Raw genomic sequence first — 15,887 nt, 5'->3', positions numbered from 1 at the left:
TATGGATAACGATATGGAACATCTTGGGAAAGAAAGAATACTCTCATTAATATAAAATCGATTCCATTGGCCAAAAACGAATAAAGATGTCGAATATTGGATTGAATAATGTGGTCGCAGTATATTGAGATAAACAACAACTAAACAAAGAGTGCCATTAGTCAGTATCACTACTTCAAGACCAATTGAACGTGTTGCTATAGATTATTTAATATTGGAACCACCAAAAGTATAATATCAGAACATACTCGTCATAACTGATTACTACAGAAGATATCCACTAGCCATTCCAACCCGTAATAAAACTTCTCAAACTATAGCAGATGATTTTGTTAACAATTATATTGTACATTATGGAATTCCGCAAAGACATCATTTAGGTCAAGGAGCTAACTATGTAGGAAACGTAATAAATGAACTTTATTTATAAACAGGAAACAAAAAGTCAAGAACAACAAGCTATCACTCTATCCGTAACGGTATCACAGAAAAATTCGATAGAACTGTGTTTAACAAGTCTGAATCTTTTGGAAATCACCAGAAAGTCAACTGGGAATAATACATTGGACCTTTGGTACATGCATACAACTTCTACTGGTCAGTTACCTTATTATACAGATATTTGGGTGTAATCCGAGACTTACCATTTGATGTTGTTTTTGGATTAAGGATGGATGACTTAGGGCCTTCATGGCATATCAACTTGCTGAAGAGGCCGCGAAAAAGCTGGAGAAAAACAGAATGATACCAAGGTCCGAGAAGCTTACATTGGCATTGGAGATAAAGTGTTGGTCCGAATCCATGCAATTGATGGCAATCATAAATTGTCTGACATATTGGAAGAAGAATTATATACAGTCGTTAATCAGCCAAACACAGATAAACCAGTTCATACAGTAAGAAAGGAAAACGGAACAGGAAGAACACGAACGTTACATAGAAAATTACTTTTACCCATTGGATTTATCTACGAAAAGGAAACCCCACACCGTAAATAAAAGATTATATTAAACATTCGATTAAGAAACAGGACAAACCAGAAGAAGGTTCAGATTCTGATACCACATCAGAAGACGAGTCTGATTTTGAAAACAAAGACCAATATTTTTACTGAAAGAATCATCACTAAAAAGACACTTGATCCAGATGTTGATGAAACACAGCCAGAAGTTAACAACAGAGAAGCTGTAGAAACTATAGATCAGCATTGAGACGCCCATACTGCTACACAGGCTGAGCATGAAGAATATGTACACATATAAAGCGCTCATGTAGAGGAAAGTGTCGGCCGACAGGAAGATACACCTGAGGCAGATATATCACTAGAGTCAGATGATTAATATACTGTCAGACGCTCAACTATTCGCTTGGTATACTTCAAGTGAGTACGATACATCTAAGTCAGCCGTTAGCGTTTAGAGTGACTAAAATAGAATAGTTATTGCATTACTGATCTTGTAGATACTGACCGTTTTGTGGAGCAGCACGCACTATTTTTGAAGAAATCTACTATTTAAAATGATATGTGACTGGATGTCATTTTTCCTGCAGCAGGGTGTTTGTGGTAGATTGTTAATTTGGATATTTTTGTTTTTACTTTACTTTTGATATTTGATGAGTGTAATATTTTTAATTCTAAGTACCTATTGAGTAGTTTCTAGTCATGTTCCAGTGGTTATGTTCATTGTATGATCTTTTCATGGCTTAGTGAGTTTTGCTATAATGGTCATTTGTTTACTCTCTGGGTTTTACTAGTTTGTATTCTTACTTTCTTGTGAATTTATCTTCTTCGTGATAATTGGCTAATTAATTCATATGGTAATTTTGGAGGGAAATTCTATTGTCGGGTCAGACTTTACATATACTTTGAATCGAATTCGAATAGTCGTGTGTTGTTGCTTTGATGTATTCATATTTGTAGATATCTTTGATTCTATTATCTGGTCAGTTCTCTCTACCTTATATTATACATACATACAAAAATACTCATATGGATTGTATAGATGATTTTGTATGAATGGTCAGAAAATATGATTACAGAGTAAAAGTTGTATAAAATAGATTAACACGTATAAAAGTATATTAAGGTAGATTCATGGTATACCGCCATCTTGGATTAAACAATCACAGTACAAAATCGGTCTAGTTATTTGCCTAAATCTGCAAATTTGGAGACAGATTTGCAATTCAATGGTTAAACTGTTTTTTTTTCTATTTAAAGAAGACTTGTTAATTAATCTATTATACAAAGTATTTTAACAAATATATTTTTTTTTGTTTTAAAATCATTTTTTTCATTTCAAATGAGCCATTTAAGGGGAGATAACTCTTTAAGTACAAAATTTATACTGGTCTTATAGGGATTTTTTTTATTTCTATTTCTAGCAAGAAAACAAGTTCGGTGACACCATGTTTTCTTTTTATTTTCTTAAAACATATTATGAAACCTTTCTTCTCACAATTTTTTTCAAAATTCTATCTCATAGAATTTTTTTATGCACACTTATGTGTTTTTTCATGAACAAACTAACCAAATTTTGGCAATTTTCAGCGACTCATAGCTTGAAAAATAGCTCGGTGACTCATACTTATTATTAATTTTTTGAAAAGAGCATAGTAAAATCTTCATTTTGGCAAATTATAAAAAAAGTTCTGTCTCAAAAAATATATACTTGTGATCTACCTTAAATATTGTTTAAATCAGATAAATTAAATGGACACAGTCAGGTAAGTATTTCAGAGCTATAAACAGTTATATTATAAGAATAATTCAGTTTAGTGAAAAGAAGTAATATAAAAGAAATAAATTTGTACGGATAACTATTAAATTGTTTGATAATGTAATACGTAAACTATAACACAAATAGTTAATATTTTTATTACAGATATTTGAACCATACTGGTCGTGTCGTATCATGTAGAAGATTCAATATTGTAAAAACAAGACCTTCGTACATCATATATGGTAGGTTTTGTAATCTGTTATATGTGTGTTTTTGACCTTAATAATTGTCTTTAGCATGGTTATACTATTTATTTCAATAAGCATATTGATTTATGTTACTCTGCTGTTTGCTTTATGTGAACTAATTAAATATTGTTATTTATATTCAATGGAATTACCTGTAAAAGAGGAACGAAAGATAACAGTGGAGCTGTCAAACTCATAGATTGAACATAAACTGACAACGCCATGGTATAAGAATGAAAATAGACAAACATACAAATAATGGTACACATAACACAACATAGAAAGCTTATGACTAAGCAACATGATCCCCACCCAAACCTGGTGGTGATCTCATGAGCTCCGGAATTGTAAGCAGATCCTGCTCCACATATGGCACCCGTCGTGTTGCTCATATTATTACAAACCCGGTAATTAGTATAATTCGGTAGGTCAAATTCATGAAAAAGGAAGGGGATTGTAGTCACGACATAAGGAACATATCCGATATCATCTGTGAAACGGTTATTCTATAAAAGAGAGGCGCACTATACCAGAGGGACAGTCAAACTTATAAATTGAAAAAAACTGACAACGCCATGGCTAAAAATGAAATGACAAACAGACAAACAATAGTACACACGACACAACATAGAAAACTAAAGAATAAACAACACGAACCCAACCAAAAACTAGGGGTGATCTCAGGTGCTCCAGAAGGGTAAGCAGATCTTGCTCCACATGTGGCACCCGTCGTGTTGCTTATGAGATATCAAATCCGGTAAATTGTCTAATTCGGCACGGTCAACCACTCGTGATGGATTGGCGTCCGTAAAATTTACGAATAATTGATTTCAACTTCCCCATTTGGAACTCTTGGTTTAATAGCTTCCTTGTGAGCAGCAACCCTCTATAAAGGAAATCATGATAGGAAAGCACCGGAATATCTTATCAATTAGGTGATATATACTCCATATGCAGGCGCTGCTGGACTTTTGCTACTTCGAAATGGATAGATCAAAATTGGGAAGTTGAAATCATCCCTCTTGTTGTACAGTTGTGATTTCAACCGACCCTCATTGTCAATTTCTAGATGTTAGTCAAGATATGAGGCCGACTTTACTGCATTTGTAGTTTCCTTTATCTCTAGTTCGATGGGATAAAGGGTTCAACATAAACACCAAATTTTGAATTATTTATTGAGAGACCATCATCTACATAGCGGAAAGTAAAGTAAAAGGATATTACTAACTTTTTTACTTTCTTCGTAAGAAGTTCCTGTATGAAGTCAGCCTCATAGTAATAACGAATCAAGTCGGAAAGAAATGGGTATAATTGGTTCTCATTAGAATGCCGAAAGTCAGTTGAAAACCACCTCCTCAAACGCAACAAATTTGTTGTCAATCTAATAATCAAGAATCTTGATAATGTCAGTTTCAGAAAGTTTTTGTTGGTTTGAATCAGAATGGTCCTTTACAAAGTAGGATAAGACAATATACTTGAATCTTCGTTGGCCATTCATGTTTATGAAACAAATGACTATCAAAAGAATAGTTGTTAAAATAGAACATGTTTAGATGTGTAATTTCTGATGAGAAAAATATGTCTCTGTCAGATTTATATGTCAATAAAATGGAAAACTATTTGGTCTGTGGGAACATTTTGAATATTGTTTTTTGGGTTAATGACAACTAGAATAAATAGAGTTATCTTTCTTTTTACTGATATTACACAATAAAACGAATCCATTGATCCTGGGGTGTTCATTTTGATAAACATTACCACAACCTAGTCACAGTAGTGTAGGTTGCACCTTATAAATACAGCTTTTTCACAAATAACGCGTACATTGAGGAGATATATAATACTCATAAATACTTTGGTTTTTTTTTTATTGGTTCCTAGATATGATCTCTATAGTTCGTCTAAATAAGACATATCTTAGAAATGTTACTGTACCAGTATAAAACACATATATAGCGGTGAATTGAATTTTTAAATAGAGGTTTAAACTCTTACAGGTTAGGGTCAGGTACATGTTGAAATATGCCGGACAGCTCTATGTTTTGATCTTTGAATAGAATACTAGTGTTTTCTATTCTAGGGTATTTTTTTTTAACGAAACATCATTTTTTTTTTAAATTGTCACCCGTAAACGGAGTTCCTACCAGAAATTGCATTGTCTGTATTAACAGAAGTGTAACCTTTGTATGTCAGTTTTCATGACGAAATCTAAATAGAAAGTAAGTCTAAATTCTTGTGTCAACTAGTATTTATATTTCTTATACCGATAACTCTTTTTAAATTGTAATAAGAGATCCTTGCACAAATCACGTATGTTATGACTCTTATTTTTCTCTAGCACATATATATTTTATTCATATGACTGTTTCTGATTTGAGAGACGTTAACCGATATTGCTTTTGTTAGAGTTCATGTTATTTACTAATTTGCCGTTGGTCACTTGTACTTTTTTCTATTATTCAATTTACAAGATTTGAACATCGCAAACTAGTGTCGCTAGATATTTGGTTCGTGGAAAGAAAAATTAAAAGCAAATGCTTGTAAGGGTTCCGCGGAACCCAGTTTCTCGCCTCCCTTTGCTGTTAATCGCTGGCTCAACAAAAATGAAAAAAAAAATTGATAAAAATATTCATCTCGATAATAGCTTTTGATTGATAGAAGCTTCTGTCCAAGTTGAGTAAAAATCCAGCAGAGTTTATGAATATAATAAAGGTTTTAAAAACCTTTAACTGCAGATTGTAATAATATGTAAGTAAATATATTTACTGTAAGAAAAACTTAGTATATATATGTTACAGTGAATTTGTATAATCAGTGATTATGTAGAATCCCTGAATTTTTCAGGGATTATGTAGAATCACTGGCTAGTTTAGTGATTATGTAGAATCCCTGAAATTTTCAGAGATTATGTATAATCACTAGAAAAAACGTCAGGGATTCTACATAATAACTGAAATGAAGAAATAGTTGTATTTATAAAGAAAGTTAATAAAAATAAAATAATTTATTCTATAAAATCACATAAAAACATCATAATAAAGTAACAAAATTATAACAATATATAGAAATGATAAACCCATTTTTTTTTTAAAAGTTAGGCACACTATATTAAAATGTTAAACACAATATATTAAAATAATATGCTTCACATCTGTTTTTACCACAATATCCACATTTTAAAAATCCTTCTCCTGCGCATATCGAATCAGATTTTAACAACACGCCTAAGAGAAATAAAAAGTTCAGTAAACACATGCGAAGGTACCCCCCCCCCAAAAAAAAAAAATAAAAAAAAAATAAAAAATGGAAATTTGCAACCTTGAACTGGTTCGAGCAAGAAAGATAAAGATACCATTGTTTTGTGGTCAGGCAATATCCTTTTTTATACCCTTTTTCTAAGAATTGCCATTATGTGTTTTGAGTTTCCCTTTCCTTTTTTATCCTATCGAATTGGTATGAGAATATGCAAGCTTCCTGTTAAAGTTTTTTCTATTTTAATCCCAAGTTCTGCCTGTTTTTCTTTACATTTAGATGCCTAAGTTCGCACAGTTTGAATTTCTTGCAAATTGTTCTTTGAACAAAAAAAACCACACAAAACAGTTGTTCCATAATCTTTACATGTATCACAAATAACATGCTTGTGGATTTACAAATAGAGCATGAATATTCATTTGACGATGGCTTTTAATAAACAAACAATACATGTAAAGCTATCGTTATAAGGGAAGGTTAATATTTTTGATTTTGAAGTCTTCAACTATATCTCTTAACCTTGTGTTGATTATATCTTTTAGATCATCCTATGCGTTTAAAAGCTATAATTATTGCATCTGGCAAGGAAAATGAAAGAAACTTAAAATTATAATTTGTCTATATTATTTTTGTTTATTAAACAAAGGACCATTGAATTATTCATAATCCCTGAAATCATATAAGGGAATTTGTAGAATAATTATTAAAATGTTCAGTGATTATGTAAAATCACTGGTCATTTTCAGGGATTATATATAATTACTAATGATTTTAGTGATTCTACATATTCCCTGAAAAATCAGGGATTCTACATAATCCCTGATTATACAAATTCACTGTAACATATATAAGTAAAATATAGGAAAAGTGGTACTAAATTTTAACAAAATCTCCTTCTAGATACTAGCCTTTGATCATAAACAAGCTTCTCTGCAATTTTGGTACAAATCCAGATTAGTTTAAGAATTTATTAAAATTCTAACTACAGAGTAAATGTAATGCTTCCTGGCAGAAAAGGTAAAATAATGGAAAAAAAATGTTTTTTTTTTAACTAAACATACTTCTCATATTTTTATGATGGTATGATACTAAACCCCTAATGGGAAGGATTGTGCCTGATAATCATATGATGAAATCATAGTCTTTCAATCAGTTTAATTGAAGTCTGGAGCTGGCATGTCAGTTAACTGCTAGTAGTCTGTTGTTATTTATGTATAATTGTCATTTTGTTTATTTTCTTTGGTTACATCTTCTGACATCAGACTCGGACTTCTCTTGAATTGAATTTTAAATGTACGTATTGTTATGCGTTTATTTTTCTACATTGGCTTGGGGTATAGGGGGAGGGTTGAGATCTCATAAACATGTTTAACCCCGCCGCATTTTTGCGCATGTCCCAAGTCAGGAGCCTCTGGTCTTTGTTAGTCTTGTATTATTTTAATTTTAGTTCTTGTGTACAATTTGGAAATTAGTATTGCGTTCATTATCACTGAACTAGTATATATTTGTTTAGGGACCAGCTGAAGGACACCTCGAGTTGCGGGAATTTCTCGTTACATTGAAGACCTGTTGGTGACCTTCCGCTGTTGTTTTTTCTATAGTCGGGTTGTTGTCTCTTTGATACATTCCCAATTTCTATTTTCAATTTTATTCTGCTTGATTCTAATGACCAGTATAGTTAAAAAAAAATAACCACAGAGTGATTATTTGTGGTCGCCGCCGCCGACAACGACGCCGACGGAATGTATGATCGCTATGTCTCGCTTTTTCGACAAAAGTGGAAGGCTCGTCAAAAACATAATTCATTTACTAGGGAATCTTTAATTACATTAGAATCTGCGATATTTTTCTTAATTTTTATTTTGACAAAATTAAACCAAACTGGTTGCGATGTGCGTGGTATTTAATTATTTCACTATCATAAATGATTGAACAATAAAATGCATTGCTAGTATTAAATTTAAGGGAAAATTAAAATTCTATCTCTTGATATTTGACAGACAAGTTTTTTTTAAGCATGATTTTGCTAGCAGTGGTTATGCTTTTTAATTTCTTTTATTTAAAGGTGTGATTATATGACTTTTATTTTCAGCTGTTTCAATTCAATATTAATTGTCTTAAAGTACTGTTATTTTCCGGCATTGTAGAATATATCATTATATAAATCATTGTCAGTAGTAAGCTACAAACTACATAAATAATTTGAAAACTTACTTGTTGAATTCCGGCTTTTGGATTATTTCAACGCTGCATAAAGTTTTAGTGGTTATAAACAGCGGCCGCCTTTCAGCTTTTATAAACTCGAAACAAACTTTTAATTGTTCATCTTCAGTATTGTTACACAATTTTGACACTCTTGTTATTCTTGCGTGGTTAATCAAAATTTTATAGTCATGTGGAGCGGAGGACTTTCGTATATGTAAAAACTCCCCAGAGGAAGAAGATACAGGACATTTAATGCACAAATAATCTGAGTTCTGTACCCATTCGGTCTCTGTTTTTCTAAAACCGTACACAGTTGTATCCGATAAGTCAATATTTCGCTCAAAGCAGAAATCTGATCTCAGAATAAAATTTCCACCTTTTTCATCAAATCGTATAGGTAAATCATTCACGACGATAGTATTGTCTTTCACAATAGTCAGGGCAGTTTCCATTTTCATGATTGATGTCCATATATCTATATATTCTTTGTAATCTGTGTACTTAATCCTTGGGGATGTTGTAGACAATTCGGCAAAGCAACCAATAGGGTCTTTTTCATGTTTTAGACAATATTTTACATTGTTTGTCATGTCGAGGATATCAATGCAAGGTGTTAATAGCCCTTTCTGCATTTCGGAGGATAACTGTACTGTAACAACTTGTCCATGATGAAAGTTCATACTGAAATTGCAAAACTGTTCAGTTATAAATATTTTTCTTTCATTGATTGTTTTTTTTGTGGGATCTATGATTTCGGAATTAACGTCATTTTCTGTGTCTATTGCGGAATACAAAAATGATGTCGACAACTTTTCACCCGGTTCTAGAGTATTACCTTCAGGTTTTAGATCACGCAACTCCTTACCGTCAATTATACGTTTTATGTATTCTAACCAAACAGACATTTGCTTAAAATCTATTTTCTGATTTGGGTCAATCTTCTGAGGACATCCTTTCTTAGATACTATGTACCCTTCCAATGGGTGTTTTGGATAAGGTTTTTCTTTATGTATAGAATAAATTCGCTTCTTCCAGGTCAGTTGCATATATTTCCTGTTAGCAGTACTATTTAGCTTATCGACATCCATTTTAAATTTTGGTTGTTCCGAAACCCCCAACAAATCTAATTTAATTGTTCTACGGTGTTTTTTCAAAAAATTGCATCCAGGAATAAGTAATGAAATTTCTTTGTCATTGCAATCTTCTATATATGCATGAAAGATTTGTGGATCAGATTGCAATGTATGCGCTAACAAGTATGATTTACACTGATAATTATATTCCTGTGCTCTATGTAATGCTGTATTTACATCATGACAAATATATTTGATCTCCTCGCAGCTATAAGGTGAAGGTTGTCCATCAATTGCAGCGTGGAGAAGACGATGAACTACCAAATCTGTGAATCTTCTATTCGGTGCAGTAAAGTGAGTGTAAGGGAACATTCCTAAGGTAAAATGTTTCCCTTTTACCCCCTGGATATATCCAGAACATCTATATTCTGATGGATTTTGAATCGACTTCCATTCATCTATTACAAGGGCATGCAATGGGTGTAATTCTTCTGTCAGCAAGAGTTTTGCAGCTTTTTTGTTATCACCTGCTTGCAAGTGATCATTCACTGCTTTCCACAACCATTTTTGCACGTATGTTATATCATTACAACGTAGCTTTGTATATCCATTAAAAAAATTATCTATGCATATCTTTTTATCTCTGTCATGAGGAAAATGTTGGAACGCTAAAATCATATCAACAACTTTCGGATATTTTGCTAGAAAGGCTGACAAACTTGTGTCAGACGGAGGATCTTGACATCTAAGTGGAATACAGTCTGGAAATGTTCGCATTAAGTATGATGCGACAGAATGGTTTGTCAATATCATCAACTCTTCTATTAAGAAGTACGCCTCCGGATAATTTGTCGAATTCTCCTTGTTTTGAAAAAACTCAAATTCATATGGTATTGAAAACATTCCATATCCGAGTCTTTTTTTTCTTAAAGATTTAGCAATTTCAAATAATGATAATACTTCGTTTTTAAGCGGAGATGTTGAATCATTTTCTATAATGTCTTGTACTTTTTCATACGAAAGCTGACACTTCGATTGAATGATACTTTTAAAGCATTTCGTATTTTTATGAATACATTTAAGATCTTTATCAAAATAAAAGAAAATTGTTAGAGCCAACCTATTTTTAGATGCAACCAAACTACATCTTTCTGTACTCATTGGTTCAGGAAGCATCTCATGCGGATCACTGAACTGTCCACGAAAAAACGTTGTTCCCCTATGTCTTGCCTCAAAATCAAGGGCGCAATCTTGTTCTATAAATACACTTACGTCCGTTATATGAACTCCGACTCTCCATTCTCCATTATCAAGTTCCTTTATACTGATTGCATCATCCAAAACCTTGGAACCAACTGGATCAATGGTAAAAACATTACAATCTTCCGTTAGGTCTATTCGTTTACTTTTGTCATCCATGTATTTCATGTCAAAGTCCAAATACTTTATTGTGTCATTTGAATATAATGTTGGAACATTGTTTCGTAATTCTAGAATTTTTAAGCCTGTCTCAAACTCTCTTGTTGATTCATGAACTTTTATTATAGCACCTAAGGGATATAAACTGTTCCATGAAATATATGCTACATAAAACAGATATCTTTGTCGCAATGCAGGACTCACGGATAGTGATTTGTCGTACGATATTGCTTTTTTGTTTTCGTTGTACGTATATATGTCAACACTGAATGGACAATTTTCTTTGTTTTCACTAAGAAGAAGAAATTTTGGAAGTGTTTTACAAATAGGTTTTGCTTTATCGAAGTCAAACGTATCTAGTTCACATACAAAGACGGGATGAGATATTCCGTTGTAGCGATGTCTGTTAAAACAACCTATAACTTCTCCAAAAAGTTCTGCTGAACCTTGTATTTCTTTTGAAACTCGGTGAATGTATGGGCGATCTGTGATGTGGTATATTTGAACTACTACTTCGTCATCCGTAAAAGCCTTGCCACATTTCGATCGACCTAATATTTCAACGGTTGCAGCTCCGTTCAAAGGTTTCTCCAATGTGCAAATGGCCTCATGAGAAGATCGAATCTCAAGAGTACCCTTTCTGAATTGATTTGGGTAATCATTACACTTGGTCTGTAAATCGATTTTGTCCTCAATAAAAGGCGTATAAAAGTTCCTGTATTTGTTTGAAATTCTCCGAAATATTTTTTTTTCGCTTAGACTTGTACAGCATCTTTCTGACAAATGTAATCCATACTGTATCATTTGTGTATCGATTAATGTTTTATGTTTGTCATCAATGGCCAACGCTTTTGACTTTCCGTAGTAATCTTCTTTTACTTTTATTTGTTTTTGCTTTCTGTTTTGGTTTCCTTTATCCACATGAGCACTTTTATTGCTGTTATCACTGCCGACCTCATCATTCAAATGAATGACTGAATAATCCTTGAGATAATCATCACTTGAACAATGAGTATTAGTGTAGTTGTGATAGTAATCTTCTTCATCGTTCCATTCATGATTTATTTCAAAAATGTGTTTATCGTCGATCTCTTTATCTGATAAATCCGATGCTAAACGTTTTTTAATTTTTTTTACAGTTCTACGTCGCCTGGCTGATAGGTTCTTTGTACTTTTGTGGTCAAGAGGTTGCTTTGAAGATTGCAAGTATCCAACATCTTCAGTACAAGTATTGCTGTCTTCCAACGTAGAAGAGTGTTTTAGTGTGTCCTTTAATACACCTGCAAGATAAATTTAGATAATCCAAGTATGTATATACATTAAAATATGTATATATTAAGTATATCTGTGTACTAGAATAGTGAATGAAAATGCACGGATTGAAAACGGGGAAAGATACAACAATCCGACCAATCAGCAGAATTCAATTCGAAGCCACCAAAGGGCCTATAATACAGCTGGAAAATCGACCTATATAAAATGATATATATGTATCTTAAAGGACTACCCGAAATCATTACTATTTTTCCGGTTTTTGATTGTGTTCTGGGTGCCCAGTCATAAGTTTTTTTTTTACATTTTTCACCTGAGGAAAATGTGTTTTCCGTTGTGATATTTTCAGATCAATATTTTATGCAAAATGTCAAAATCGTGTGTCACTTGATTTGATATTCATATCATTATAAATATGTACACTAAGTTTTGAATTAAAATAACATATACACACTGTTTTAATTAAAAAGGCAATTTTGTGTTAATGAATATATACGAATAATATTATATTGAATGTTGTTTTTACAGATATGAAAATCACTGTGACATTAGCAATTCTCTGAACTATAGTCTGGATTTTCATATAAATTGTCTCGTGCACCAATGGCTGAATACGCATCACGTGCAGTAAAATAAGAATCGATAGAAGAATTATTATAAAATCATTTTATTGAATACGAAACACACGAACGAACATAATAACAGACGACCGGATGGACACACAGTACAGACACATTGTCTTATCTACTTTCATTGACGGTTCTTCACAAGAAATCTTAGAAAGAACTTACCTTTAGAAACCCTGATTAACGCTCTTTCCTGGAATATAAATGATAAATCATATGGTATGAAATTAAAACAAACCCCTCTTCAATGCGTTATTATTATATATTATATGTTCCATTGAATAGGTATAAAAGAGGGACGAAAGATACCAGAGGGACAGTCAACTGAGAGAAGCACTGTTTGTCAGAGGACGGCGTCTTTTTCAGACACACCGTATATAGAAGTGTATAACTAACTTTCACCCGATGTTAGACCCTTAATACGATTATTTTGGACATTAAAGTCATGTGAAACTAGTGAAATTCTTGAAACAATGCATGTATATATCATGAACTTAGACTTCTATGCACGATTTAATCTTTTTTTACGCATTCATATCGTATTATCATATAATCGTAAAAAAATCATTTTGTCCGTCTGTGATGATGTGAAAATATGACATCTAAATAATTGTCGAGCACGTGTATAACATGTAAAATGAGATAATGGTTTATTTCAATGACACATCCATGCGTATTGCGATCACCGGATTTTCACGAGAAAGGCCCCGCTGAGCTAGCTGCACATTGAAAATATATCGGCGAATTTGGAAAAATTATAGATTTTTCTTTAGAATAAATGTGCATAAGTTTTATAATGAAAAACTAACCATTAAGTTGTAAAACATATAGGATTTTGTTTAATTAATTTGAACTTTTATATGACATTTAATGAAAAAAAGAGCAAATAATATTTGTTTTGATAATATCAAACCATGATTAATATGAAAAGAAATTGAAAAGAAAAAACCCATTAGTAACATTTCTTTGACGATCTTCATTCATACTTAGACAAATGAGTAGATTGTACACATGTAAAAGCTGGCGTTTTGCATATTCTTTTTAAATTCATATGCTATTATGGATCATCAGGTCAAGAATTGCCATATCGTGCATTTTTATTACATCAAAGAATATATCATGATCCTGTATGCAGTTGTTAATATGGACGGATATAAGACGGACGACAATTTTGAGTCAGCTTCAGATTTGGCAGAATTAAGAGACTGGAGATAACGCAACATGCATGTATAACGAAAAGTACTTATATGAATCAGTTAAATTGTTGTAATCATAAATGTACATGTTACGGTTTTATATAGAAAAAAGGTCCCCTCCTTTTCAACACGAAACAGACATTCCTATTCGAACATACTGAGGGATCGGTGTGTCTGTATAAAGAACCCGACGATGTGACACACTTAACATACAAAAAATGGATATGTAGGATCCCGTCTTTATGAGGCAACCCATTGGATCGGATTCCGGGGGTTGTCACCGTCTATTACGATTAACTCTCTTAAATCCCCTAGACCCCCTATTGTCTTGGTTTGACATCCCATTTCAAAAATCGCTAGATAGTCATTATTAATATCTATTTCATAAATAAGACTAAGTCAAAATGAACACTATTTGTTTTTCATGTAAACTTCAAATAAAAGTTCTTTACATGTGTGTTCTTTAAGACATTGTCATTATGGATTCAAACTGCAGCTTCAGGCAAAGAAGTATTTACATGACTTTTTTTATTCAAAATAGATGGTAAATATTCTTTTTGCCATTGGAATTTCCTGAAATATGTTTTTATTTGTTTTGAAACAACTTGTAGTGAGACTTTTAGTTTCCACTTAGCTTCCTTCGTTTTCAGAACCAATTTCTTTTTTATGAATAACGATGGACTGTGATTCAGAAACAAAGGTTTCAAAACAACCGCTAATAATGATCTTTATTTTGATAATTGTGCCAAATTTTGAAAACAGTAAGAAGGAACAAAGGGGTCATTTTTCACAATGAATACCACGAAACAAGAATCTAGAAACAACCTCAAACACACAAAAAAATCTATCTAAACCTTTCATATTGGAGCCTGATATAACCGACTACTGTAAATTCGGAAATTATTGCGTGCATTTAATATTCAGATTTGGTCATTTAAGATTTAATTGCGATTTTAATTATTACAATTTACAGAAAGATCCTGTTCAATTCAGTATTTCTGAAGTTGAAGTATATGGTATCCGGTTTTCTCTTGAAGAAAGCCAAACTGTTGGAAATAATTAGTACATCCACTTGGTTTGAACTTTGGTAGATTTTCTCATTTGCAATCGCACACTGTACTACATCTCCTTATCTATTTTTTTTTTATATATATGAAACCATAAGAGGATCCAGGGGCCTGGAAGCAAGGATCACCCTTTCGTGGGAGGAATTGTTGATTGCAGAAACAAACTTTTTTTCAAAACAATACATCCCCTCTCCTTCCCCCTCCCCCACATAATATCAAACGGTTACAGCCTAAAAGTGTTATGCAGCACACAACCTTAAATTATGTTATTGTGCTTAATTTCGTATACTTTCCCGTTATTTTTTCGTTAAAAAAAACTGTTTGTAAAATCAATGGTACGATATCGAAAGTCTTGCAGTAGATAGTTCATATTTCAGACGTACAATGTGAGATCCTTCTTCTCACATTTTATGTACCGATGAGGAATGTCCAAGTCCCGGATGAGATTCTTTTTCTTTTAGATCCGCTTTTCAATATGTGATTACTGCTTGATAGAAGTCCGATGGGAGTGCTTTATTTATGTTAAAAAGCGGATAAATATGTTCTCCTACAGCTTTGTATAACTGATGCAGCTTAAGAAAGAATGAGGTTAATTTCGAATGGTTAACTAATATCGTTTATATAAAGAGTTTTTAACCTACATTCACAAGTTGCCTTAGGGTAATGACTAATGTGGGAAAGATCTACTGCTGGTGATATCGGGTTTTTATAATTGGTGAGAATAAATCATGATTTATTTTTTAAAACTTATAAACTTATAATTAACCACAATCGGAATTTTTTACATGCAGTAAGGGTTGATTGTA

General features: G+C 32.4%; 1 protein-coding gene across 1 annotated transcript in view; it reads right to left on the bottom strand.

The window, feature by feature from the left end:
* Positions 1-15,887, bottom strand: part of LOC139492611 (3'-5' exoribonuclease HELZ2-like) — an 88,424-nt gene that overhangs the window by 39,362 nt on the left and 33,175 nt on the right. Inside the window, exons 12-13 of the mRNA XM_071280760.1 lie at positions 12,984-13,011; positions 8,438-12,200 (exon numbers count right to left, since the gene is read on the bottom strand). Coding sequence (XP_071136861.1) covers positions 8,438-12,200; positions 12,984-13,011 — 3,791 coding nt within the window. The remainder of the gene's footprint in view (positions 1-8,437; positions 12,201-12,983; positions 13,012-15,887) is intronic.

Source organism: Mytilus edulis, chromosome 10 (assembly GCF_963676685.1).
Source record: "Mytilus edulis chromosome 10, xbMytEdul2.2, whole genome shotgun sequence".
Lineage (NCBI taxonomy): Eukaryota > Metazoa > Mollusca > Bivalvia > Mytilida > Mytilidae > Mytilus > Mytilus edulis.
The sequence above is the reverse complement of the archived record's forward strand: the minus strand, read 5'-3'. Positions and strand labels throughout refer to the sequence as shown.